Raw genomic sequence first — 27,881 nt, forward strand, 5'->3', positions numbered from 1 at the left:
AGGCTTCCTGCAGAGCAGGGAGCCCGATGCGGGGCTTGATCCCAGGACCCTGAGATCATGACCCAAGCCGAAGGCAGACGCTTAATGACTGAGCCACCCAGGTGCCCCTACGGAGAAGTGCTTCTTAAGCCTCTTTTGCCTTCCCACTATTCCCAAGGAACATGACACATTGCTTTCCACTCAGGTGTTCCGCTGGGTGTGGCCTCAGCATCCTGTCCCTCGCACACACATCACTGACATAGAAGACCACTGTGATTTCAGTGTTTCTTCCCTCTGTTAATATGGCTCCACCACATGTATCGTGAGCACTAGGGTAGAAAAAAGCAAATGCCAAAAGAAAAAGAGAAAGCAAATGCCTGGCCCATGGTTTTACTTTAAACAAAATCACAGATTACAAATAAGATTGTTTTTTTGAGTACTTGTTTATGTTTATTACGTTGCAGTTAGAACTGTCTTTTGTGAATAGAGTGAGAGAACAGTCTCATTCAGAACATTTAAAATGCAATTTTAAAACCATGATTGCTATCTGACTGGATAGATGGATCTGGATTGGCATAGATCCAAAACTCCCTCTTTCTTCCCCTTTGCATTTCTTATTTTAAATTGTAATTTCAGAACTACTTCAAAATATAGAAAGTAAAATCACATAAATAATATCTATGTACCTCACAAATATTGACCTTTTATTATTGGTCTGAATTATTTGTTTAAAAAAGAAAATACTAGGGGTGCCTACGTGGTTCATTCTGTTAAACCCCCACATCAAGCCCCCTGCTCAGTGGGGAGTCTGCTTCTCCCTCTGCCCCTCTCCCCACACTTTCTCTCTCTCATAAATAAATAAAATCTTAAAAAAAGGAAATATTATAAAAATGCATGTGATGAGTACTGGGTGTTATATGCAACTGGTAAATTATTGAACACTAAATCAGAAATTGATGATGTACTATATGTTGGCTAATTGAATTTAATTTAAAAAAATATAAAAATGCATCTGAAGTACAGTCCCTTCCCAGATACAACTTTCTTCTGAAGTTCATGTGTTTCTTCTCTGGATGTGTTTTTATACTTTCAATACATGTGTATGTATACATGACAATATATAGTATATTCTGAGAAATTTTTTAAATTTATGTTAATGGTTTACTGTTTATACTCTTTCGATAGCTTTCTTTTAGTCAGTATTATATTTTGAGATGAATCCATGTTGAATCATAGAGATTTAGTTAATTTAATTTCTGTATTACTTCAGTGTTAGAATTTATTATACCATTTTATGCAGCTTTCTTTGCATGAACATACAGGTTTCCCGTTCATAGTGTTGTATGGAGTACTCTTGGTCTCCTTGTGCAAATGTGATTTCTTTTTTTTAAACTAGATATACATCTAGGACTCTAACGACTGAATCTCATAGTCTCTTGTCTTTTAGTGGGGAAATGTAACCCGTAGGACTTATTCAGGCCTTGCTCTTTGCTGTGCTCACTCTTGATCTGTGAAATCCGTTTTTCCCTTTGAGGCCTGAATAAAGATTTGCTAACGTCCTACACTGTCATCATCTTTATTATTTGAGGCTCCGTTTCCTTCTCTTGGAGTAGTTCGCTGTGAAGGCTCAACTCTTTTTTTTTTTAAAGATTTTATTTATTTATTTGACAGAGAGAGACACTGCGAGAGAGGGAACACAAGTAGGGGGAGTGGGAGAGGGAGAAGCAGGCTCCCCGCCGAGCAGGGAGCCCGATGCGGGGCTCAATCCCAGGACCCTGGGATCATGACCTGAGCCGAAGGCAGACGCTTAACCGACTGAGCCACCCAGGCGCCCCTGAAGGCTCAACTCTTGAGCATCATTTTGTTGGTCTTTAAGCTTGAATAGTATTTAGGTGGGGCAAAGAATTCTGGATTATTTTTCTTCAGCACTTTGAAGATTCATTCCAGAGAAGTCACTGCATTCCTGTTTTTGCTCATTCGTAGGCAATCGTTTTTGTTCCGGATAATTTTTAAGTTGCGTTTGAAAATAAAACAGTTGTGTGCCTGGGTAGCCATCTATTTTTATTGATCTCATTCAGGACTTTGGAGCCTTTGGTCTAACAGACTTCATTAGTTCAGGAAAGTACTGGGCCATCCTCTGCTCAACTCTGGCCTCTCCTCCCCCCTCTACTATTAGACCCGTCTTAGACAGTCCCTGACTCCACATAGCCTCTCTTTCATATATGTGCCCCTTTATCTCTCTCCTCTGCATTCATCTGATTCACTCACACTTTCATTTGTGTCTACTCTGCTGTTCCATCCATCTATTGAGTTTTTACTGTGAATGACTATATGTCATTTATTTCTGAAGGTTTACTTCTTTTCTTTTCTTTTTTTTTCCTCATTACATAACATAGGAACATCATGGGGGTTTTTTTGTGTTTTTTTTTTTTTTTTCCCCTCTGTGATCTAGATATGACAGTTATCTCCAAACTTAACCATTTGCTTTCAGCCACATTATTCCTCTGGGAATAATTATTAAATCTACACTAAATCTCTCCTTTAAAAACAAAATGGTTTGTCTGGTGTCCTGGATAAGCATCCCGAGCTAGTATTGCTGGGTGGGGTCATCTCAGGTAAGGTGTCTTCCTCAAATAAAAGAAAGATTCTAAAAGGACTTAAATGTAAGCTAACGTCCTCCTTTCTGCATAATGTTTTGGGGAGGGGGCCTCACCGTATAGTTAGGCATCAGTGATGATGGACTTGGTATGTTTCATGTAGCATTTCTGTGTGTCTTTATAGTGGGGGAGTTGGTTCTGCTTTTGGTCAGTTTGCTGCATTGCCAGAACCAGACATCAGTACTTTTTTTCTTTGAGTCTTCTTTTGAAGATTTCTGATCGTGCTTTATTGGAAAGATGAAAGACATTTGCTGGCATGGGTGTTTTGCTTGTGCCTTCTAACCCTCCTCTGTAACTGTGGGGTTAATACAGTTGAAGCATCTCCCCAGGCACCTGACAGCCTGTTCCTCCCTGGGCTCTGGCTTTGAAGGTCCTGATAGAACCACAGAGCAGTTGATTTGGAAACATTATATTCTAAACTGTCTTGTTGTTTTTCTTTCCCTTCAGGCTTTCCTAAAATAGAAATGTTATTGTGGGGAAATAGGATTTGGAAAAACACTTAAAAGACCTGGTAGTTGAATATTGAATTTCATTAAAAAAAAAAAAAAAGATTATGTTTACCAAAGTACTTCCAAAAAAAAAATATTTACTATTCTGCTTTTTCTCATGTAAAGAGGTATAGAGAAATTGAAACATCTGGTGAGATTAATACTTCTCAGAAAGGCCTGATCATTGCCTTAAAATACTTCTTGCTCTTCGTTCCCTTGCCACTGAAATTCCTTGCTCAGAAGGAAACTTTTGCCAGGGAGTGGAAGCACCCATTCAGTTATGTTCGTCTCAGTTTATCTGGCACTGCCCTGAGAGAATGCCTTATATTGGGCAAATGGAGAAAGGGTACAACCCAGACAGCCATCCCCTCACTCCTCACACCCAGCAGAAGAGGGAGGATTACCTTCCATTAGAGTGCAAGCTTCGGAGTTGGTCCAAAGCCAGGCCTGACTTCTCTAAACTGACTCTGCAAACCTTTGGTAACTGGGCCACTGGCAGCTGGTGTAACAAGGAACATGTCACTGGACAAATCCTCAACCAAAGCAGACTTAATCTGCAAAACAAGAGTCAGTAGGTGGGCTGGAGAAGTCTCTTTAAATTATGCAAAGGATGCCCTGGCCGGGGCCTCAGTACACAATAGGAGCAACACCACTTCAGACCTAGTCATGGGCCTTCATTAGTGGGCAGCAGAAATAGCAAACATCTGGCTAAAATCATAGCAAAGACTTACATAGTGCCTCCTATGCCAGATACTGGGCTAACTCCTTTACTGTTCCTTGGACTGTCACTGCCCTTTCTGCTGAGGGAGAGTTCCTGGGTAGGCCAGGAATTCAGGTCTGTGCCTCAAACCATTGTACAGTACTATCTCGAGATGCTGAGTCTTGGCTTGAGGTTTTCCTCTCCTTAACCACTAACACCCCATGAACTGAAAAATGAGCATTTCTTGCTGGATGCATGGCAGCTACTTAGCAGAAGCCACTCCTCAGGAGGCCTGAGAGATGAGAGAATAGGACCGCCAGCATAAGAGGACAGGGTCTAGGGTTCAGGGGAAAATGCCAGACATCCCTGTTTCAGCTTGGGCTGAGGACAAGCTGGTCCTTTGTGCTTTGTTCTAAAGACTTCTCTAGTGTACAGAGCCTGTCCTTATGACTTAACTGAAAGTATCCCATTCAGCAGTAACCCAAGGGTATTCCTGGTCATAAGGAAAACAAAACAAAACACTTTTGGAGGTTATGAGTGTGCAGTTATTTTAATGGGCATCCTTATGGTCTGGACATGAAAGATTTGAAATGCAAAGCCACGTGCTTTGACCTGACCCTGTTCCATAATAGCACAGCCAAGAGCAGCTAGCTAAACCCTGGAAGAACTAGATACTTTCAGTTTTGGAGCAGCTGGTGGTTAATTTTAAACCAAACATCTGCTGAAGTAAAGATGCAGGTAAAAGTCTACTTTTCCTCAGATTGCTTCATTGGTAGAGTACCCCCATTGTGCTCTTGAATTATTAAGGATTCAAAAACAAGCAAGGAAGGTCAGAGGAACATGGAACTCCTGTTTGAGATTGCAGTTAAACTGAGAGCCAGAATTCCTGGTTGCTGGTCCCAGTGGTTCCACCAAAAAGCTATGTGAGTCTGGGGCATCTGTATCATTTCTCATCTCCGTTTCCTTATTAAAAACGTGGCTTGTACCAACTCTAAAAAATACACACTTGAGCATCCACATAGAAACAATAAGGGCTGTGCAAATGTCAACCCCCACACACTCGGTGTTATGTGGAAATGTCCCTGGGTCCTCTTCTAGATACAGTTTGAATTCCAGTATAGATGGTCTCTTCTCATCTTTTATTGGATGGAGGTCTGCTTGGGGGTACTAACCACACAGCTCACCAGGCCCTTAGCACTAAAAGCAGCCAGCCCTTTTCAAAAAGGGTTATTTTGTGGCTCTGACATCTTGAGATATTGGGGTGAAAAGCTGATAATGGCCACCCAAGATGACATTCTTCTGCTTATTCTTTAAATGCTAAAGGACCTTATTTCTTGAGATGCTTTGGTAGAATTCCAGAAGGTGCCCTGGAAATGGTTGTCATGCTAAAGGTTATACCACATTTGTGGCTAAATGTGGTGTTAGATGAGAAGTCACCTCTCACCATTAGAAATGATTGACTTCAGAGTCCTGGGAAAAGATGGCGGAGGAGTAGGGGACCCCATTCCAACCAGTCCCCAGAATTGAGCTGGATATCTACCAGAGCACTCTGAACACGCACGAAATTAGCCTGAGGTGTAAGAAGATCTGGATCTCTACAAACAGAATATTGCAGGCGGTTGGTTTCAAGGTACAAAGCAGGGAGCCGTGATTCCGCGGGCAGATATTGGACGATAAATGGCAGCGGGAGGGAGCCTGGCCATGGAGATCCTACACTGCCGGTGAGTGATAGCCTGCCATGCTGGGGACCAGGCACAGGCTCGCAGACTGGTAGCGGCAGGGAAAGGACTTTAGGGCAGCCCCCCGGATGGAAACCCGGAGCAGCGGGGCCGCGCATGCTAACTGGGGGCAGCTGGCGGCTTTAGAAGCACAAAGGGCAGACATGTGCCCCAACCTGGAGGCAGGACTGGGAGCGCTGCTGAGGGGCGCACAGCCCAGGACGCTGCAGTTTATAGCAGCACAGACAAAAACAGAGACAGTGTGGCCTGGAGAGCTCACTGAAGAACAGACTGCGATCTCTCTGCTCTGAGGCAGAGGGTTGGAAACGGTCTCTTCTGCTCTGACTCTCGGAAGAGATGCGGAAAGCCACCAGGGAAAGCTGCCAGAGAACAAAAGCCCCCAAAAACTGGTTTCCACTGAGCCCATCCCCCACCACAGGGGGCAGGGCAACTCTGCCCAAACAGGGTTTCCTGAGTAACGACACGGCAGGCCCCTCCCCCAGAAGATAGGCTGGGAAAACAAGAGGCCAGCAACCCTAAGGTCCCTAGAAAACAGGTGCATCTTGCTTGGGTGGTGGTCAGTAATTTGGACCTATGCTCCCTCAACCACCCCTCAACAGAATGGGAGGAGGAACCCCCAAAACAGAAAAGACTCAGAGATTATGACTTATGCTGCAGATTTACAAATGGATGCAGATATAACAAAGATGTTGGAGATGGAATTCAGGCTAGCAATTGTGAAGACAGTAGCTAGAATGGAGAAATCGATTAATGGCAACATAGAGTCTCTAAGGGCAGAAATGAAAGCTGAATTGGCAGAACTTAAAAATGCTATCAGTGAGATCCAGCCTAATCTAGATAATGTAACAGCTAGGGTAAGCGAGGCAGAAGAACAAATTAGTGACCTGGCAGACGATTTAATAGATAAAAAGGGAAAAGAGGAGGCCAGGGAAAAACAACTCAGAATCCGTGAAAATAGAATCAGAGAAATAAGTGACACCATGAAACGTTCCAATGTCAGAATTATTGGAATCCCTGAGTGGGTGGAGAGAGAGAGAGGACTAGAAGATATGTTGGAGCACATCATAGCTGAGATTCCCCCAATCTGGGGAATGAAACAAACATTCGTGTCCCAGAGGCAGAGAGGACCCCTCCCAAGATCAAGGAAAACAGGCCAACACCCCGGCATGTAATAGTAAAACTCGCAAATCTTAGAACCAAGGAAACCATCTTAAGGAGGTTAGGGGGAAGAGATTCCTTACATACAGAGGGAGGAACATCAGAATAACGTCAGACCTATCCACAGAGACCTGGCAAGCCAGAAAGGCCTGGCAAGACATATTCAGAGTACTAAATGAGAAGAACATGCATCCAAAAATACTTTATCCAGCAAGGCTTTCATTTAGAATGGATGGAGAGATGCAGAGCTTCCACGACCGGCAGAAACTGAAAGAATATGTGACCACTAAGCCGGCCCTGCAAGAAATATTAAGGGGACTTCTATAAAAGGAGAAAGACCCCAAGAGTGATATACAACAGAAATTTATAGGGACAATCTATAAAACAAGGTCTTCACAGGCAACATGATGACAATTAATTCATATCTTTCAATAATCACTCTCAACGTGAATGGCCTAAATGCTCCCATAAAACAGCACAGGGTTGCAGATTGAATAAAAAGACAGGACCCATCTATATGCTGTCTACAAGAGACTCATTTTGAACCTAAAGATACATCTAGACTGAAAGTGAAGGGATGGAGATCCATCTTCCATGCCAGCGGACCTCGAAAGAAAACTGGGGTAGCAATTCTTATATCAGACAAATTAGATTTTAAACTAAAGACTGTAGTTAGAGACATAGAAGGACACACTATCATTCTTAAAAGATCTATACAACAAGAAGATCTAACAATTGTAAATATCTATGCCCCCAACATGGGAGCAGCCATCTACATAAGCCAACTGTTAACCAAAATAAAGAGTCATATTGACAACAATACGTTAATTGTAGGAGACCTCAATACTCCACTCTCAGCAATAGACAGATCATCTAAGCCCAAAATCAACAAAGAAACAAGAGCTTCGAATGACACACTGAACCAGATGAGCCTCATAGATACATACAGAACATTCCACCCTAAAACAACAGAATACTCATTCTTCTCGAGTGCACATGGAACTTTCTCCAGAATAGACCACATACTGGGTCACAAATCAGGTCTCAACCGATACCAAAAGACTGAGATTATTCCCTGCATATTCTCAGACCATAGTGTGTTAAAACTGGAACTCAATCACGAGAAAAATATTGGCAGAAATTCAAACACTTGGAAGCTAAAGACCACTCTGCTCAAGAATGTTTGGATCAACCAGGAAATCAAGGAAGAACTTAAACAATTCATGGAAACCAATGAGAACAAAAACACATCAGTCCAAAATCTATGGGATACTGCAAAGGCGGTCCTAAGGGGGAAATACATAGCCATCCAAGCTTCACTCAAAAAAATAGAAAAATCCTAAATTCACCAACTAACTCTACACCTTAAAGAACTAGAGAAAAAGCAACAAACGATGCCTAAGCCACGCATTAGAAGAGAAATAAAGATTAGAGCAGAGATCAATGAATTAGAAACCAGAAACATAGTAGATCAGATCAACAAAACTAGAAGTTGGTTCTTTGAAAAATTAATAAGATCAATAAACCACTGGCCAGACTTATCCAAAAGAAGAGAAAGGACCCAAATTAATAAAATTACGGATGAAAGGGGAGAAATCACGACTAACAACAAGGAAATAGAAACAATTATTAGAAATTATTATCAACAACTATATGCCAATAAACTGAGCGATCTGGATGAAATGGAGGCCTTCCTAGAAACCTATAAGCTGCCCAGACTGAAACAGGAAGAAATTGACAACCTGAACAGGCCAATAACCAGTAACGAGATTGAAGCAGTGATCAAAAACCTCCCAAAAAACTAGTCCAGGGCCTGATGGATTCCCTGGAGAATTCTACCAAACATTCAAAGAAGAAATAATACCTATTCTCCTAAAGCTGTTTCAAAAAATAGAAACAGAAGGAAAGCTTCCAGACTCATTCTGTGAGGCCAGCATTACCTTAATCCCCAAACCAGGCAAAGACCCCATCAAAAAGGAGAATTTCAGACTGATATCCCTGATGAATATGGATTTCAAAATCCTCAACAAAATCCTAGCTAATAGGATCCAACAATACATTAAAAGGATCATCCACGGGGTGCCTGGGAGGCTCAGTTGTTAAGCGTCTGCCTTCGACCGAGCCCTGCGTCGGGCTCCCTGCTGTCCAGGAAGCCTGCTTCTCCCTCTCACACTCCCCCTGCTTGTGTTCCCTCTCTTGCTGTGTCTCTCTCTGTCAAATAAATAAAATCTTTAAAAAAAAAAAAAGGATCATCCACCACGACTAAGTGGGATTTATCCCCAGGATGCAAGGGTGGTTCAACATTCGCAAATCAATCAATGTGATAGAACACAATAGTAAGAGGAGAGAGAAGAACCATATGGTCCTCTCAATAGATGCAGAAAAAGCATTTGACAAAACACAGCATCCTTTCCTGATTAAAACTCTTCAGAGTACAGGGATAGAGGGAACCTATATGTTATGAACCTCAAGTTCATAAAATCCACCTATGAAAAACCCACAGTGAGGGTGCCTGGGTGGCTCAGTTGGTTAAGCGACTGCCTTCAGCTCCGGTCATGATCCTGGAGTCCCAGGATCGAGTCCCACATCGGGCTTCCTGCTCAGCAGGGAGTCTGCTTCTCCCTCTGACTCTCCTCCCTCTCATGCTCTCTGTCTCTCATTCTCTCTGTCTCAAATAAATAAATAAAATCTTAAAAAAAAAAAAAAAGAAAAACCCACAGCGAATATCCTCCTCAATGGGGAAAAGCTGAGAGCCTTTCCCCTAAGATCAGGAACATGTCAAGGATGCCCACTCTCACCACTATTGTTCAACATAGTACTAGAAATCCTAGCTACAGGAGTCAGACAACAAAAAGAAACGGTATTCAAATTGGCAAAGAAGAAGTCAAACTCTTTTCACAGACGACATGATACTTTATGAGGAAAACCCAAAAGACTCCACCCCCAAATTACTAGAACTTCTACAGCAATTCAGTAATGTGGCAGGATACAAAATCAGTGCACAGAAATCTGTTGCTTTCTTATACACTAACAATGCAACTAGAAGAGAAATTAGAGAAATGGTTCCATTTACAATAGCACCAAAAACCATAAGATACCTCAGAATAAACCTAACCAAAGAGGTAAAGGATCTATACTCTAGGAACTACAAAACACTCATGAAAGAAATTGAAGAAGACAAAAAGATGAAAAAACATTCCATGCTCATGGATCGGAAGGATAAACATTGTTAAAATGTCTATGCTACCCAGAGTAATCTATACCTTCAGTGCCATCCTGATCAAAATTCCAATGACATTTTTTGAAGTGCTGGAATAAAACAATCCTAAAATTTGTATGGAATGAGAAAAGACCCCGAATTGCCAAGGAAATGTTGAAAAAGAAAAAACAAAGCTGGGGGCATCACATTGCCCGATTTCAAGCTATATTACAGAGCAGTGATCACCAAGACAGCATGGTACTGACACAAAAACAGACATATAGACCAATGGAACAGAAAGGAGAGCCCAGATATGGACCCTCAACTCTATGGTCAAATAATCTTCGACAAAGCTGGGAAAAATATGCAATGAAAAAAAGACAGTCTCTTCAATAAATGTGTTGGGAAAATTGAACAGCTATATACAGAAGAATGAAACTCAACCATTCTCTAACACCATACACAAAGATAAACTCAAAATGGATGAAAACCTCCATGTGAGACAGGAATCCACCAAAATCCTAGAGGAGAACATAGGCAGTAACCACTTTGACACTGGCCACAGCAACTTCTTTCAAGATACATCTCCAAAGGCTAGTGAAACAAAAGCAAAAATGAACTTTTGGGACTTCATCAAGATAAAAAGCTTCTGCACAGCAAAGGAAACAGTCAACAAAACAAAGAGACAACCCACAGAATGGGAGAAGATATTTGCAAATGACACCAGATAAAGGGCAGGTATCCAAGATATATAAAGAACTTCTCAAATTTAACACCCAAAAAACAAATAAGTCAAAAAAAGAGCAGAAGACATGAAAGACACTTCTCCAAAGAAGACATACAAATGGCTAACAGACACATGAAAAAATGTTCATCATCATTAGATCAGGGAAATTCAAACCAAAACTGCATTGAGATACCACCTTACACAAGTTAGAATGGCAAAAATGGACAAGGCAAGAGACCACAAACGGAGAGGTTGTGGAGAAAGGGGAACCCTCTTACACCGTTGGTGGGAATGCAAGTTGGTACAGCCACTTTGGAAAACAGTGTGGAGGTGCCTCAAAAAATTACAAATAGAGCTACCCTATGACCCAGCAATTGCACTCCTGGGTATTTACCCCAAAGACACAAATGTAGTGAAAAGAAAGGCCATATGCACCCCAATGTTCATAGCAGCAATGTCTGCAATAGCCAAACTGTGGAAAGAGCCGAGATGCCCTTCAACAGATGAAAAAATAAAGAAGATGTGGTTCATATATACAATGGAATATTACCCAGCCATCAGAAAGGATGAATACCCAACTTTTACATCAACATGGATGGGACTGGAGGAGATTATGCTAAGTGAAATAAGTCAAGCAGAGAAAGTCAATTATCATATGGTTTCACTTATTTGTGGAACATAAAGAATAGCATGGAGAAGGAAGGGAAAAATGAAGGGGGGGAATTGGAGGGAGAGATGAACCATGAGAGACTATGGACTCCGAGAAACAAACTGAGGGTTCTAGAGGGGAGGGGGGTAGGGGATGGGTATTAAGGAGGGCATGTACTCCATGGAGCACTGGGTGTTACACAAAAATGACTAGTGGAACACTACATCAAAACTAATGATGTATGGTGACTAATATAAGATAAAATAAAATTTAAAAAAAAAAATGATTCACTCCATGAGCTGCATCATCCAGACCTAGCTGTGATACTCGCCTAACTTCTCTTCTTTAAATGAAAAGATGCATGAAACAAAATTTGGTTATTGAATTTGTCCCATAAGAAGAGAAAGCTTCTAGCTCGGCTTTAATTCTAGCTCTTTCCATGCTCCTTGCCTAATTAAAGTTTGCTTTACTCCAGGAAGGAGAAAGCACATATGGTTTGCAGTGGTGCTGTTTATATTTTGATTACTTGGGAAAAGCCAGGTAGAGTAAATAATGCACACTTGGTTGCTCTTGGAGTAGCTGGTGGTGTACGGAACTGTGCAGATGGTGGCAAGCTGTTCGTCATGGCCCCCGTTTTCATTGAGGTATAATTTCTGTGCGCTCTTGAGCTGACTCCCAGGAGCCCAAGGTAGAGAGACGTATCCCTACTCTCAGTTCCTCACCTTTGTCCAGCCTCCTGGGCCCTCTCACTTTGCAGTGTCTGCAGCAGTGTGTTGAATTTCTGGGGAACTGACCAGAGCAGCTCTCTGAAAGGAAGCCAGGCCCAAGCCCTGAAGGGAAACGGTAGCCAAGGTGACTTTGACTAGAGGATTGTGTCCACTGATGTGTTCCTAGAGGGGCACTGGAACAGCAGGGCCCATGCTGTTTCCCTCTTATGGGGGATGGAGGGAGTAGAATTTTCTGATAGAGGCCCATTTTATAGAGAATTGATGAGAGTCTTAGATGAATAAACTTTAACTCAGGGGCTTGGTCCTCGTGTGTGAAATTATTCTATCCCTTCTGAAGCCAAGGATATTTGAGAATTCAACTTCCCATATTCCCACATTATGACATTTGATGGGGACGGGTTCTTCCGTCTTGTGAACAGAATTCAGATGAATATTGTCAAGTCCAAGTTTCACTAAAATACTTTCTTGTGTTTCAGTTTCTCCATTTGCAAAGCAGAAATGACATCTTTTTGGTTTGGGGCTGTTTTTTTGGCTATGAATAATATATTCGGCCTTGATTTTGGAGGGGGGAGGTGAAAAGTAGGGCCTCAAACTTTGTCATCAGTTTAGCAACTATTCAGCACATCTTGTGTGCAGGTCCCCGTGCTGGGTTCTGTGGATGCAGGAGCCACAGTCCCCACCCGTGTGAGCTTCCCAAAGAGCTTAAAACAGACCCTTTAACAAAGGGTTGAAAGGGAGCATATGAGCAGGTAACTATAAGCCATGGCAGGGTGAGCTTAGGGGAAGGACAGACTTCAGACTGGAGGCCCAAGTGAGCAATCATGAAGAAAAGAGGATTTTAGGGGCTCTTGGGTTGTCCATTTGGTGAAGCATCTGACTCTTGATTTTGGCCCAAGTCATGATCTCAGGGTTGTGAGAGCATGCCCCATGTCAGGCTCTGTGCTCATCCAGGAGTCTGCTTGAGGATTCTCTCTCCCTCTTCCCACTCTCTCTCTTATGTCTGTATCTAAAATAATAAATATTTAAAAAACAAAAAATAACTAAGCAAACTTCGAAGGCTGGTTAGGATTTTAAGAGCTAGAGATGGAAGTACCTGGGTGTAGACAGCATTCCAATTGAAAAGAATAAGCGAATGGTCACTGCTAACATTTGTTGTGTTTATCCTATGTACCAGGTTGGGTAGGGTAAGCATTTGTACACTCCATCCATCTCATTTACTTTTCATGGCAGCCTGAAGAGGCGGGGTTGCTATTTTTATCCTATTTGGGGAGTGAAGAAACTGAGGTGTATAGAGAGGTGTACAGACCTTTGTCTAAGGTCACCTAGCTAAATGTGGGATGCTAGGAATTAAAGTCCTCCTGACTAGTGCCCAAACCTGTGCACTTTGCACTTGGCCACTGTACAGTGGGCAAGGAACGAAAGGGGGCCCATCTGACTGTAGGTCCGAGAGCAGTGGAAGACTGAATGCTGCACCTAGGGTTTGGGATTTGGTTCTAAAGGCACTGGGAGTCACTGAAGGGTCTTAAACACAGAATTCAGTGGTTGGCCCCAGTGGAAGTGCAGAGTGGCAGTGATGAGGGAGGGCGAGCTGCCCTGGGGGCTGTAGTCAGCCCCTCCTGGGAGAAGGGGACGGTGGGTTCAGGGCCCTGAAGCTGGATGAAAGCTTCTGGTTTGTGTACCTGTTCTAATGCTTCAGTTTGGGGGAAGTTCACCCCCCAAGACCTGGAGTTCTTTAGTCTCCAGAGATGCTGGGTGTTTTAGATACACATGTCTTTTTTTTTTTCCCTATTATAGGAAGAGGGACAAATGGAATTTTAAAGTAATTAGCTTAAGGAGCAAAGCAATCCAACCTGGATGCCTTCTGAAAGACATTTTAAAAGAAAGGGATGTGTTCGTCCACTCTGCTAGAGTTAACAGGTCCTTCCTCAGTCTGTGCCTACCCTTGAGGTCAAGGTGCCTACAGGAATACAAGGAAGGATTAGCTCTATTCTTCCTCAGCTCCCTTGCCTGTCCCCTCCCCTACCAAGGTAGGCATTCATGAATGCAGTGATCTGTACCTCTGCACACACAACCAGCCATCCTGTTCTAAAATTGGCAAAAGCAAACCAACCCAGAGTATCTCAGGACACAATAGACCAAAATAGCTGTAAAACAGTGATGGTAGGTTCTAGAATTTTAAATGGACAAGATGTTAATATTTCAAAAAGCATGTCTAGTGAGGACAATCATGGTTAATAAGTTTTTAATTTTGCCAAGTAAGGCTATCGTTTTAAATAAAGGCATCTTTTAAATTGCATAAATTTATCTTCATGGAGCACTTTGCTGTGTTATCCTTTTTATCATTTGCAGTAGTCGTGTGAAAATTTTCTCAAGAACCGTTCGTTCCCTTTCTGTAACCTCCAGCCACAGAAGATAATTCACTGGTTCCCTCATGGGGTAGAAGGAAGGGCGGGGAGACTCCAGTCTCTTCTCTCCACCTCAAGTCTTCTGAGGGCACACAAGCCTGCACCCCCAACTCCCAATCCCACTTGAGGTTCAGGCTTTTTATCTCGATCCTTGGAACTCGAGTTCCAAGGATCTGCATGTGGGTCTGCATGTGGGGTGCTTAACCTGCCGTGACTTGAGAACACAATATTGTCCAAAAGGACGACATACCTTCTAGTAAATTACCCTGCGGATGTTGGTCTTTCACAGATAGTGAAGTATAGCATAGTTTGTGTGTGGTCTGTTTTTTAAAAGTCCTAACATAGGAATTGTAGAAAATTAGAACCTTTAGAGATCATTTGGTCCAACCTCACCTTTTTACATAAAAACACCCAGGGCCCGAGGAACTTAGCGGGCTCGCTTCAGATCTTGGGCCTCGGTGGACAGCAGCCTAACTTGTCCCGGCTCCCTGGCCTTCTGCTTCCTAATGTGAACTCTTCATCGAAAAACAATGCCTCCCCCATGTGTACTCCAAACGCCTATGTTGGTCTTTGGCCTTGAAAACCATGTTAACGCCGGGCGCCTGAGTGGCTCAGATGGTTAAGCGTCTGCCTTCGACTCAGGTCATGATCCCAGGGTCCTGGGATCGAGTCCCGCATCGGGCTCCCTGCTCCTTGGGAGCCTGCTTCTCCCTCTGCCTCTCTCTCTCTCTCTCTGTCTGTCATGAATAAATAAATAAAATCTTAAAAAAAAAAAAAAAAAAGAAAAGCATGTTAACGCTTAATACTTTTTTATGTATAGAAGATGACAAAGCCAGAAGGCAAACCCCAGAAAGGAAGTTAGTAGAAGAAAAAGCAGTTTCTAAGAAGGGCATTCAGAGTGCAATTGCCATGCCCACTCTGGCATTTCTGAGGTCAGACTGGGTTCAAGTTTAACCGTTTGTCTTCAGGCCCTTGTAATCCCTTTGCTGCTTACCCAGCATGAAACCCGTGATTCCCATTCCTAGTTGCAGGTTGGAAGTACCTTAAGAGCTTTGTGAAGGCCCCTCAAGATTCTGGTTTCATGATCTGGGGCGAGGCCAGGCATTAGCAGGTTTTAGAAGCTCCCAAGTGGTCCTGTTATGTAACTAGAGTGGGAACCAAGGCTTTCAGCCGGTGGTTTGCAAACTTTAGCTGCGTCAAAGTCCCCTGTGAAACAGCCTGTTGCCACGCCTCTGGGCTTCGCGCTCAGAAATTTCTGATTCAGAAGGTCTAGGGTAGGGCTTGAGATTTTGTGTTTCTGACAAAGTCCTGGGTGATTCTGATGCTGCTGGGTTGGGAACCACACTTTGGAAACCACAGTATTCAGTTTTCAAAAGCTCTGTGATCATGACTCTAAGGCCCTACCTTGATGGTCTACCCCTAGAGTTTTGATTCTGGGGTGGGCTCAAGAATTTCCATGTCTTAGAAGTTCCTATGTGGTGTTAATGGAGCTGGACTGGGGAACACACTTTGAGACCCAGGGCCAGTTTTTTATGTTGGATACCAGATGAGATCAGGCACAAGTCAGGCCACCTCAGAATTCTCCCCATTTATAGAGTGCCAATTGGCCCCCAGAGAGAAGGTCAACAGGAAAAATCAAGATCACCAGAGGCTTTGGGAAGCAGGAAGCTACAGTTCACATGAACAAGGAATAGCACCTTGTCCTAGGTGTTTGTTTAGAAAATAGTGTGGACGTGCACAAGTGTTCAAAGTAAACCTTCCCTCTGGACTGTTACAATGGGTCCTTAAATCTCATCTAGGCCAGTTGTCCTCGCTATGGATAAATGAGGAAACCATAGAGAACTGGTGATACTGCAAGCCTGTAACCTAGAGCTTGCATACCCCCTGATTCTGGGGTCCTTTCTGTGACACTGCAGAGTTCTGCTTCCTGGGCCCAGCGGATGACACGGCAACAGGAGATAACGAAGGCGAGGCTGACTAAATCATCCTAGGTTTTACAGCAGTGATTCTTGGAGTGTGGTCTCTGGACCAGCAGCATCAGGATCATCTGGAAACTTGTTAGAAATATGAATTCTTGGACCCCACCTCAGGCCTACTGGATCAGAAACACTCCCCGGTGATCCTGTTTTTACATGCCCCTGAGGGGATTCTGGTGGTACACCATGCTCAAAGTTTGAGAATTGCTGGTTTAGGGAAGGGCTGAATTTGTGAAGGTGTGATCTTCCTGGAGACTGCGTGTGGGACCGGAGCCTGCCATCAGGTTGGTCCGGGTCTTGGGACAGCCTAGGGAATGGAGAACTATGGAGACCGCCAGCTTGGTAAGGCGGCACCCTGGAGTGACTGACTTCCAGGCCACCCCTCGTGAAATGGAGACTTCCTGGTGTTCACACTCCCCATCGTCATGCTTTTTGCTGAGGAGCAAAGACCAGACTTGCCTCAGCCAGCCCGAGGTCAATTGTCATAGATTCTGAAACAGATGAAGTTTAATTGAATAGGGCTTTCCATATTTCTGATCTTGTTGGTGATGGGCTTTTTCCTTTTTTATCCTTTTTTTTTTAGTTAGTGAAAGGAGTATGGGAAGGCAGGTACAACTTCTTCTGTCAAGGCACTCGCAGCGCGGGAGAAGCAGATATGAAGGTATGATCTCTCTTTTTTAAGTAGGTTTTTTTTTTTTAATAAATTGTACAAAAGACAAAATGGTTCATATCCTCACTGCCCAAGATAATTACTGTTGACATTTTTAAAAAAAATTTTAAAAAACCTATGTCCACATGGTATGAAAAGTTGAACAACATGAGAGATATAAGATGAAAACTAAAGTTTCATTTAGTAAAAGTTAAGTCCTGTTAACAGTTTCTAGGAAAAGGCGCCTGGCTGGCTCAGTTGGTGGAGCATGCAACTCTTAATCTCGGGATTGTGAGTTGGAGCCCCACATCGGGTGTAGAGATTACTTAAACATAAAATCTTGAAAAAAAAATTTTTTTTAGGTTTCCAGAAAAAAAAAAAAAAACTACATGCATTTGTCAGCATTCATATAAACAGGATCATAAGAATAACGTCTTAAATGCTGTAATCATTCCTTAAAGTGCTAAGGGTGGTCTTGAGATTCCGACTTCCACTCTGAGTGTTTTGTTCTAAATAAAAAGCTGCTGCTTTAAGTTCAGATGGGCAGTTGTTTCCTTAGAACTGTGTGACGTATTTAACTGGGCAGGGACCTGACACAGAAAGTTCTGATTCCTTTTCTTCTTCGCCTTGTATCCTGGCACCTGCCCCCACGCCAGCCCCTGAAATCAGAAGCGCCTCTCGGGAGGGTTTTTTATACCGATGGCTTCACAGGTCCTTCCAAAGGGACTAGGCAGGCTTCAGGGGTTTTTTGAACTTTGATCCTCCTGTTTTTGTTAGTCTTGAAAGATGGCCGTGCTGCTTTTAAAATTTTCCCTGTCATTATTCCACACCTCCCCCTCCCCCCCCAGTATCCTTTGGTTAGAGACACTCTCAGAATGACCAGAGCTCCCAGCTGCTGAAGGACTTTAGGAGCCAGTGGGGTGCTCAGGCTTCAAGTGAACCTGGGATTCTGGGATGTTAGTAAAACACGTCCGGGGTGATGGTCCAGAGAAACATTGATGATCTCTTCCTCTTAGATTATCCGTGTCCTCTGGTGGTACTATTTCTCCAAGCTCATTGAATTCATGGACACCTTCTTCTTCATCTTACGGAAGAACAACCACCAGATCACAGTCCTGCACGTCTACCACCACGCCTCCATGCTGAACATATGGTGGTTTGTGATGAACTGGGTCCCCTGCGGCCACTGTAAGTCTTACATGGGGGGGGGGGTTTGCTGGGGACAGGTGTGAGCAGAGAGGCTGAATTGAAACCAAGGCTTTTAGAGGAGGTGCTCTTTCTGTGGATTTCTAGGTCAAACACTGGAACTTTGTGTCCGAGTTGCTTTAATGATCGTTTGTGTGGCCTGTGCACTCAGTAAGCTGACGAAACCTATTTCTGGCTGACTTGGCAAGGTGAGGGAGATACCAAATCCCCAGCCTAGGGCTTATAGGGAAATAGGGACAGTGTCCTCTGTCATAGAGGGTAGGTGTTCTAGGTTATTTCTAGTCCTCGTTTCTCTACAATTTGGAAGATATTTGACTGAGAGGGGCAGGCCAGATAGATAGAACCACACCACTGAGGGAGTCCCAGGGAACAAGACTAATGATGAAACACAGCTTTAGCTGAAGAGCACAGGAGGAAGTCTGCACATATGAGCCTGCCATGTTCCATGAAGCACAGTTAGCAGGGCATCTTCAATGGCAAGCACCGAAATTTGAAGTAAATTCCCAAAGACGGATGTGTGTCATTTTTAGAAAGCTTATGGTCTGAGGTCTCTCATAATTTTCAGAGATTAAGTTGTCTCCTCTAGGTTTAGCTTGGGGGTTCTAACAAATGTCCTGATCAAAATTTCTGCCATCTAGCACTGACGAATATGAGAACCTCTGGGTCTGCTCATGTGGGTTTTTTACCTAGGATTTTGCCCTGGCTTAACCCGGCCCACCAAGATTCACACAGTCATAGAATTTTAGAACCAGAAAGGTGACTCACCAAACTCAGCTCCCTGTGGTTTGGGAGGAAACTTGAGATAGTAAAAGGTTTGGTAGAGCTCAGGTTCCAGGCCCCGGCCCTCTCATGTTTTCTTCCCACCGTCACACCTCATGGCTCTGGATTATCTGACTTAACTTTCTAATAGAAACAGTGTCTCTTTACATTTTCAAAGAACTCACAGGATGGCAGATTTTAACTCGCCGCACTGGGCCCAAGAGAAACAACCAGGACCTGGATGTGACTTGTCCAAGGTCACACAGTCAGTTACTGTGATAGCCAGAGGTAGAACCTCCCTCCCTGACCCCAGCTGTATGCATCTCCGACTGTGTGTGGGAGAACTGGCGAGCTCTGTTGGGTTGCCCGCTGTGGGGGAGGAGGACAGAGAGGCTAAAAAAAGAACTGGTGGTTCTACTGGAAATTCAAAGCATGCGATAAAAGAGGAGTCTTTTATCTCCAAGGAACTGGACTCTGGATTGTATTATTGAAAAAATATGTGGTCTCAGCCCTGCAGTCCTGGGGAATAATAAGGAGGCCGAGGCCTCCAAGACCTCTTCCAACTTGAGCAGGTGTGTTAGACAGGCAGCTTTGAACTTCCTGCCCATCAGCTATCTTCCCCAGGCCTGAAGCACTCGGCATGTAAAGAAAAGCACCTTGCGCTGGGAGTTGATGGGGGGTCTGGCAACAAAGCCGTGAGGTGGTCTCCTGACTCTTATGTTAGATGCCTGCCTGGCAGCTCCAGCTGACCCTGGCCTTAAAGCATCCCAGTCTGCCTGCCCCAGTGGAAACGGAATTCCAAGTACTGGTTCACGCAGTGCTTGCCAGCCCCTGTTTGAATGCATCTGTTTTTCGGATTTGAACAGAATCTTGTTATGTGTAAAACACTGATGCATTCTCCTTCCCAAATCCCCTCTGTTCTTCAGCTTACTTCGGTGCCACACTGAACAGCTTCATCCATGTCCTCATGTACTCGTACTACGGTCTGTCATCCGTCCCTTCCGTGCGCCCATACCTCTGGTGGAAGAAGTATATCACTCAGGGGCAACTGGTAAGTGACTCAGCCTCTTTGTCCAGGACTTGCTGCCTGGCAGACCCCTCTTCCTGGCTTTGTTCTTTAATAGTATCTAATATGTGCCTTTCCCACCCTTTCTCTTTTGATCCAATTAAACTACTTGCAACAGGCTGAGCAGAGAATTTTCTTTCAATTGAGGAGGAAACTATGCCTGTGAGCATACAGCTAGTTGGGCTGTAGAATGAGGACAAGAAGCTGATTTCCTGACTTCAAGTTCAGTCCTTCGTCCTTAGTTTGTGCACAAAGTATGTGTTGCCTGTGTGTTTCCTAATTATAATCCAGAATCCAGAGTGACCACTGTGACCCGTGTGCCCGGGAGTTTTAGAAGGAGCTGTGGGGTAGCAGGAGTCCCGGATGCTTGTAGCCATTAGGCAGCGAGGATGTCAGTAAGATAGGTGCCCGGCGACCTCTCAGCCCCCTGCAGCAAAGCATCTGTTGGCTAGGATGGCACCTGCTGTGCTTCCCGAGGTTGGCCGTGCCAGGGCCACCCAGCAGCTGTTGGCACCCAGTGATCATGTCCTACCGTCCTTTCGGAAGCTTCCCTGAGTTGTCAGGATATGACGGACGCCTGTTTCTCAACCCTTGTGAATTCTTTCGTGAACTAATTACTGTTACTATGGATGTGAAACACTGACCTTGGTTGAGTGTACTCTGTGTCAGGCACTCATGCTAAGAAAGCAGGTTTACGTGGACTATTCCAGTAGCCGCATCTCATGTTGTTATCCCCACTCTATGGATGAGGACACTGAGGCAGTAGTCCAAAGCCAGCTGACTGAGGGGTTTAGGCAGTAAAGCCTTAGCCCTAGCCTTGCCTTATCAGCGTATTTCTCTAAAGAAACCAAGCTGATTCCAGTCTTTCCAAGTCAACTGTGATTTTTCAATATTTAAAAATAACAGTCTGGGAATAAAAATCTGAGAAGATCCTCTGAGCTACTTACGTGTTTGACATTTCATTATCACCTCTTTGCCAGCTGCTCTCTAGTCCTTGTTAATTTTTTTCCACCCACCTGTGAGGCAGGAAAATTGTTCTCTAACCTTCTTGTTACACTTGAGAAGTGATGTGGAGATTGATTTATACCACACGGCTGTGGGCCTGCAAAAGCAGAATTTACAAGAACAGACTGGGGAAGTTGGTTTCCCATTAAGCTCTGCCCTTTGAGGTAGAAGATTGCACCCAGTTTGCCTAGATTTATTTTAAGCACCACTCCTAGTTATTCCTTAGCTTAGAATACTTACCTTAAAAAAGAGAAGAAGGGGGGAGAAAAACAGTTCTACGGAGAAACCCTGGGGGCTGGGCCAGAAATCCAGTGGGCAGAACCCTTCCCCCCTAGTATTGTTATTCCTCTTGAAGACTCACCCTTCAGTAGCCACACCTCATTTTAACACTTTTCCCCTGTTTCTCCAAGCAGTTGTTCTGTGATCTGTCATCCAAAAAAAAAAAAGATTTATTCATCAGAAATAATCTGGATTTAGCATTATATCTTGATAGAAGTTTAAATCTGTTGACCAGCCTTCTTCAAACCAAAAGGGTATATGGATAAGAAATAGGAAAAGTTGGGGCACCTGGGGGCTCAGTCAGTTAAGCGTACGGCTCTTGGTTTCAGCTCAGGTCATGATCTCAGGGTTGTGGGGTCCAGCCCTGCGTTGGGCTCCATGCTCAGCGGGGGTTCTGTTTGAGAACTCTCTCCTGCTTCCTCTGCACCCCTCTCCCTGCTCACACTCTCTCTCAAATAAATAAATCTTTAAAAAAAAAAAAGGGAGAAATAGGAATTGCACATCCCACAGCGACATCACTGGTTCTCTTTAAACATATACTCCAGGGACCCCTGGGTGGCTCAGTCGTTAAGCGTCTGCCTTCGGCTCAGGTCATGATCCCAGGGTCCTGGGATCAAGCCCTGCATCGGGCTCCCTGCTCGGCGGGAAGCCTGCTTCTCCCTCTCCCACTCCCCCTGCTTGTGTTCCCTCTCTCGCTGTGTCTCTCTCTGTCAAATAAATAAATAAAATTTAAAAAATAAAATAAAATAAACATATACTCCACACCCTTCCTTTCTCCCTTAAAAATATAAAGCATACAAAAAAATACTTTGCATCTCTATACAGGGTCCCTAAAGTTTGTGTGTTTGGGGAGGGTTAGATAAGTTTTCCTTTGTCCCCCAGCTTCCCTGAGCTGTACTAGCCCTGTAACATTCTGTGAAGTGTATGGTGTACTGCTCAGGCGTGTATAGGGATTGTGACAGTAAGCTCAGGTCACAGCCACAGTCGCTCTACCTAGCTATAGGGTTTTTTCTTACAATGAGAACTTTTAAGATCTACTCTTTGCAACTTTCATGTATACCATGTAGTATTGTTAACTCTTCTCGGAATTTTAGAGAAGGTGGTTTAAGTAGTAGGAAGCGGAGAAGAATGTATATGACAAAGGCACATATATAGTTTAGGAGAACTTTATGCATAAATGTCTGCTTAGTGTTTATGAAGGGACTTCGCCTCCAGAAGGGCCCGTGAGTGTTCGTTCACGGACTCGTCGTGCTGGATGGAGAGCCCATCTGGCGTGGCGCCCTGTCCGTGGGCTGTGGCCGTGCTGCTCAGCTGTGGCCCTCTCTCCCACCAGCTGCAGTTTGTGCTGACAATCATCCAGACCAGCTGCGGGGTCCTCTGGCCGTGCACGTTCCCTCTTGGGTGGCTCTACTTCCAGATCGGATACATGATCTCTCTGATCACTCTCTTCACAAACTTCTACGTTCAGGTAAGTCTCACTCTTCCGGGCCTTTCCAGCAAAGGCCCTCCTCTGTTCGTTTAAGGGGGACGACCTGTAGAACCCCTGCTGCGTGCCGGGCAGCGGGCTCTAATTTAGTCACAGTGACAGGTCAGCCCCTACCTTTGGGAGGGGGACTACTGCCAACATAGGAGATGCTGAAGTCTGTCCCAAACTTCCGGGGTTCTAGACCTTTGGCAGGGGAGCTTGGGATTCATGTGGGAAAGCAGAGCTGTTCGGCAAGCTCCGTGGTGCTTTGCTCACAGCCTAGTGCAGACATGTGATGGGTGAGTTCCGCCAGCAGGCCCACAGCCCTGCTGCCCTGAACTCTGGGGCTACATTAAATGTCCAAAGACATGTCCATCACAGCCCGCAGCTGTAGTTCCGTCACACCTCCACTGTTCAGGTTTGGGGGCTCCGTTCATTCCCAAGTGCATGATGTAAGGTCAGTTTTACTCACAGAAGGGTCCAAGTGGGCAGATTATTTCCATGGGTCGCTTTGCAGTTCCCCATTACCCCTGGATGAGGTGTGTTCCTGCTCCCGTGGGCAGCGCCTGGTTCTGGGCAGGCACCAGAGGTCAGGAGCCCGGGCAGAGGCCAGGGACGTGGCGGCAGTGAAGTCCAGTTGGTTGAGCAGCCACTTGGGGGCGTCACCACATTGCCGTACTTGTGCCCACCTGCACCTTAGGCCCCACACCCCTGGGTGTGGTGGCACGGTCGAGGGAGCTCCTGGACTGCCGCGCGGACGGTGTGTGCCCTACTTTGGGACATTCATCAGGCGTGAGGGAGGATGCGGGATGGGACCCGACAAAACTGAAATCATACTATTTTAACTGCTTTGGCAGCGTAGCACTTTGTACATATGGGCCAAAGCAGTTGCTGAACTCACGAGCAAATTCTGAAGGGGAGAGATGTGAGTGATGGGGAGAGGTACCACAGAGGGGGGGACCTGGTGTGGCCATGTAGCCCCGATCCTCTGCCATCCAGATACAGAGAGGGCACAGCCAAGTGAAGTATAATTTGAATTTTCTACTTCGTTTGTAGAATAGCCCTTACATTGCAGCCCATTCCCCTGTGAACTTACCTCAGGCTACGCCTCAAAAAAGGAGTGATTGAAACCAGCGGCACAAAATGTTCCCAGGGTTGCTTGATGGCGGACCTTACATCTCGGTGGCAGGAGTCTAGGCTTAGAGTTAGGGAAGCGGGGTGCCCCCCAACCCCCAGCAGAGCACCCAGTCACACGGCCCATCTGCCCTGATGCATTTCAGACTTACAACAAGAAGGGGGCCTCTCGGAGGAAAGAGCACCTGAAGGACCACCAGAACGGGTCCGTAGCTGCTGTGAACGGACACACCAACAGCTTTTCTTCCCTGGAAAACAACGTGAAGCCGAGGAAGCAACGGAAGGATTGACGCCGGAGAGTTGAAAAACCTCCAAAACCCATCGTCTGATTGTAAGCACAGTATGAGTTGTGCCCGATGCTTGTTAACAGCTGCTGTAACTAGTCCGGCCTACAATAGCGCGATTCATGTAGGACCTCTTTCATCAGTTCAAAACCCCTAGAAAATGTATACAGATTAGACACGTAGGCATAAGATTTTTAACATTTCTGGGCTCTCACCGACCACTGCGCTAAACTGTGGAGGGCGTATTATTGTAGTATACAACACTGCTGTTGCCTTATTAGTTATAACATGATAGGTGCTGAATTGTGATTCACAATTTAAAAACACTGTAATCCACACTTTTTTTTTTTTTACTGTAGATCATGCATGTGATTGTAAATTTGTACAATGTTGTTACAGTAGACAAACACACATGCCTTAAAATTTAAAAAGCAGGGCCCAAAGCTTATTAATTTAAATTAGGTATGTTTCAAGTTTTTATTCGTTTTTAATAGCTCTGTTCAGAAAAAAATCAAAGACCGTGATTTATGAAACTAGCGTGTGACACATAATTTCAAGTGACTTGTACGTGTGAAATCAGAAACGGCACCTTCAGTTTTATAATATTGGCTTTAAATCAGGCAGGCTCAAATCTAGTGGAAGGTCAGTTTAACTTTTTAACAGATCTTATTTTTTTATTTTGAGTGCCACTATTGATAATGTAAAGGGGGGGGGCTCTAAAGCAGTCTTGATGAAACCTAAATATATATTCTTTGTCTTCAAGATTTTGGAAAGTATGTAGGATGAGTAGGACATTTAAAATTTCTGAAGTGCTAAGTGTTTTTATACAGCAAACAATGCCCACTTTGCTTTCCACTCGTGAAAGAGAGGATGTATACTTTTCAAAAGAGATAATTGAATATTTACCATTTGACAGAATTCCATAGATGAGCAATGGGTCCAAATTTGGATTGGTTTCTGTACTGCTCTCTGTTTTGACACAAACTTCTTTTAAAATGTGCCTAGCTTATAAAAATGAATGAAGGGGGAAAAAGGGACCTTAAAAAAAATTTAAGGTAAAATTAAACAGATAGCTACAATGTAAGAGAACTGGGAAATTGCATAGAGATAATTTGTTTAGTGTAAATCTAATAGTACCTGTAATTTTCTTTTTCTGCTTAGGATCTAAAGACCTGTGTAGAACTGCTTATTTAAAAATGAGACTGCTTATCATAAAATCATGTCTCTCACCCTGGAGGCAGTGGTCAAACAGATAAGGACTATTGTGCGTGTCATTTTAAAGTGTTGGAATTTAGTCTCTGAATACCTTCTCCACTGGGAGAAAAAACAGTCATTGAACCACTCGTGACACATCTTAGAAGGTCATTGACAATGTATAAACTAATTGTTGGTTTGATATTTATGTAAATATCAGTTTACCATGCTTTAATTTTGCACATTCATATTACAGGGAGCTGATTGGTTCTCTTATTAGTTTTGCGGGTTTTCTGTTTGGAGGGAGTCACAGCATCTGTTTACATTTACCTTATCAAATCTAGAATGTGTATATTTGTAAATGTATGTCTTCCTAGGTACTAGTTTGCAAATGTCTTTACATATTTCAATACAGAAACTATAACATTCAGTAGTGTGCTGTCAAAGTGTGCTTTAGCTCATCTGAATATACCCACACTGTTAAATAATGTCTAAACATTAATCATTAAAACGTTTTTGATTACCTGTGCTCATGTGTTTATATGTTACTGTTTATATGCTGCCAATTCGGACAGGCAGGAGAAAAATCCACTCTCTCCACCTTCTAGGAACTCCCCCCAGTGCTCGCTTCGGCAGCACGTATACTAAAATTGGAACTCACCCCAATAGACGTAGGTAATTCAGTTGGAAAGGGTATTCTGTAGCTCAGCTCACATGAGGAGGGACCCCCACATAGTAAAACATGGTGGTGGTTCCACCCTAATTGTTTCCTCTCTGCCTTTTTCTGGCACCCCAGCCAAAGGTCCCAGCTTTCCAAACATACCCCTTCTTCCTCTTTTCTCCCCCCCGCCCCTCCCCACACACACACAGCTTCAGGCTGTTAGTTGCTTTCCTTTCCTAGGTCTAGACCAGAGGTCTGTAAAAAGCCAGATAGTACGTGTTTTAGGCTTTGCAGTCCCTACAGTCTCTACCCCACTTTCGACTGTGCCATTGTCAAGTGCAAATCAGCCATAGACCATATGTGTGTGGATGGGCATGGCTGGGTTCCAATAAAGCTTTACTCGCAAAACAGAAGGGCTGTAGCCATAATTTGCTGACCCTTCTCTAGAGTAACGGGAGCCCACCTTATTCCCAAAGCTCTACCACTTTCTTTGCCAAAGATTGTTTTCTGCCCCTCCCCCCATCCCCCAGCCTGCCACAGTCCAACTTACAGGTCCAACCACGTATGCATGAGCCATGACCTGAATGGCCCCTGTCTTTCCATCTCCTGCATAACACGTGGTCCCCAGTGTAGGCTGGATCTTACCTTTTGAGTGCCTTCTAATTTGTCAGTATCACCTTAAAAATGTCATGTGAAACTGCATTTAATTTTGGGGATACTGTCTGAAAAGTACAGAGGACTCCTGGGGTTTTGGTGGTGATAGTTAGTCATATACTTGCCCTTCCCCTCTAAGTCCAGCACATACTGAAAAAACAGGACCTAAAAAAAAGAAAGAAAAAACAGGACCTAGAAATCAGATAAATGAAAATCAAAATAGTTCATCTCTTACTGGAAAGACTGGATTGGTGATGCTAATACCACAACGGGGTTTATTACCCTGGCCAATAACCCTATTGACGCAAACTGACCAGGGCTGGCCCTCGCACACCAGTGGTTTGTGGCGTTTGTTGGTCTGGTGATGAACTGGTTATTAAAATATTTTGATTATCAGCCCAGTAATGGACCCACCATAAACTACAAGGTCCCCTTGCAGTGTCGTATTCTGTCCTGATGACGTTGCCATGCCAAGAAAATATACTCACTGTATCTCCCCATCTGGGCAACCAGAAGGTCGCCCTCCTCCTCTCAGAGAAGTAAGTGGGTCAGAGGGCAGAGCAAGGCCAGATGCATTCCCATCCTTCTCGCTCTCTTACAGGGAAGCGGAAGGGCAGGTTTGCCCACCTGTATGGGAAGGGCAGGATTCACATCTCCCCTCTTTTTAGCAGCCTTGCCATGCATGCGGAAAGGCACTGTAGCCTAATGTGAAAAGCACAACCTGGGGGCCTGGTTGCCTGGTTGGACTTCTACCTGTGTAACTTGCGGGCAAATACGGTACAGAAGCCCTTGGAGCCACATCAAGCACAGACTAAAGTCTCAGTGTTAGCTATCGCCTTCAAGATTATGTTCTGTTCAATCCACCCCACTGGTCTCTTAAAACTGTCAGCTATTGTTTTGTTATTTCCTGGGTTGGCTGCTGTAGTAACCCTATCAAGAAAAACAAAAAAGGAGGTTACTTTGGTGTGACACTACGTTGAATCAAGAGCTGGAAAGAAACCAGCAATTGTTAGGAGTCAGAATGTTTATCGTCTGTATCATTCCAGATTTTGCCAGCGTTTTACATAAAGTTCACCATTCTGGAGTTTCTAGAAGCTACTTTATTTCCCCCTTGGGAAGT

At 44.2% G+C, this 27,881-nt stretch overlaps 1 protein-coding gene across 1 annotated transcript in view; it reads left to right on the forward strand.

The window, feature by feature from the left end:
• ELOVL5 (ELOVL fatty acid elongase 5) overlaps positions 1-25,975 on the forward strand; it is an 84,712-nt gene extending 58,737 nt beyond the window's left edge. Inside the window, exons 5-9 of the mRNA XM_044917729.1 lie at positions 16,989-17,066; positions 18,071-18,242; positions 19,946-20,070; positions 22,703-22,837; positions 24,115-25,975. Coding sequence (XP_044773664.1) covers positions 16,989-17,066; positions 18,071-18,242; positions 19,946-20,070; positions 22,703-22,837; positions 24,115-24,258 — 654 coding nt within the window. The 3' untranslated portion in view covers positions 24,259-25,975. The remainder of the gene's footprint in view (positions 1-16,988; positions 17,067-18,070; positions 18,243-19,945; positions 20,071-22,702; positions 22,838-24,114) is intronic.
• The last annotated feature ends 1,906 nt before the right edge of the window (positions 25,976-27,881 follow it).

The sequence above is a fragment of the Neomonachus schauinslandi genome, chromosome 8 (assembly GCF_002201575.2).
Source record: "Neomonachus schauinslandi chromosome 8, ASM220157v2, whole genome shotgun sequence".
NCBI classification, from domain to species: Eukaryota; Metazoa; Chordata; class Mammalia; order Carnivora; family Phocidae; genus Neomonachus; species Neomonachus schauinslandi.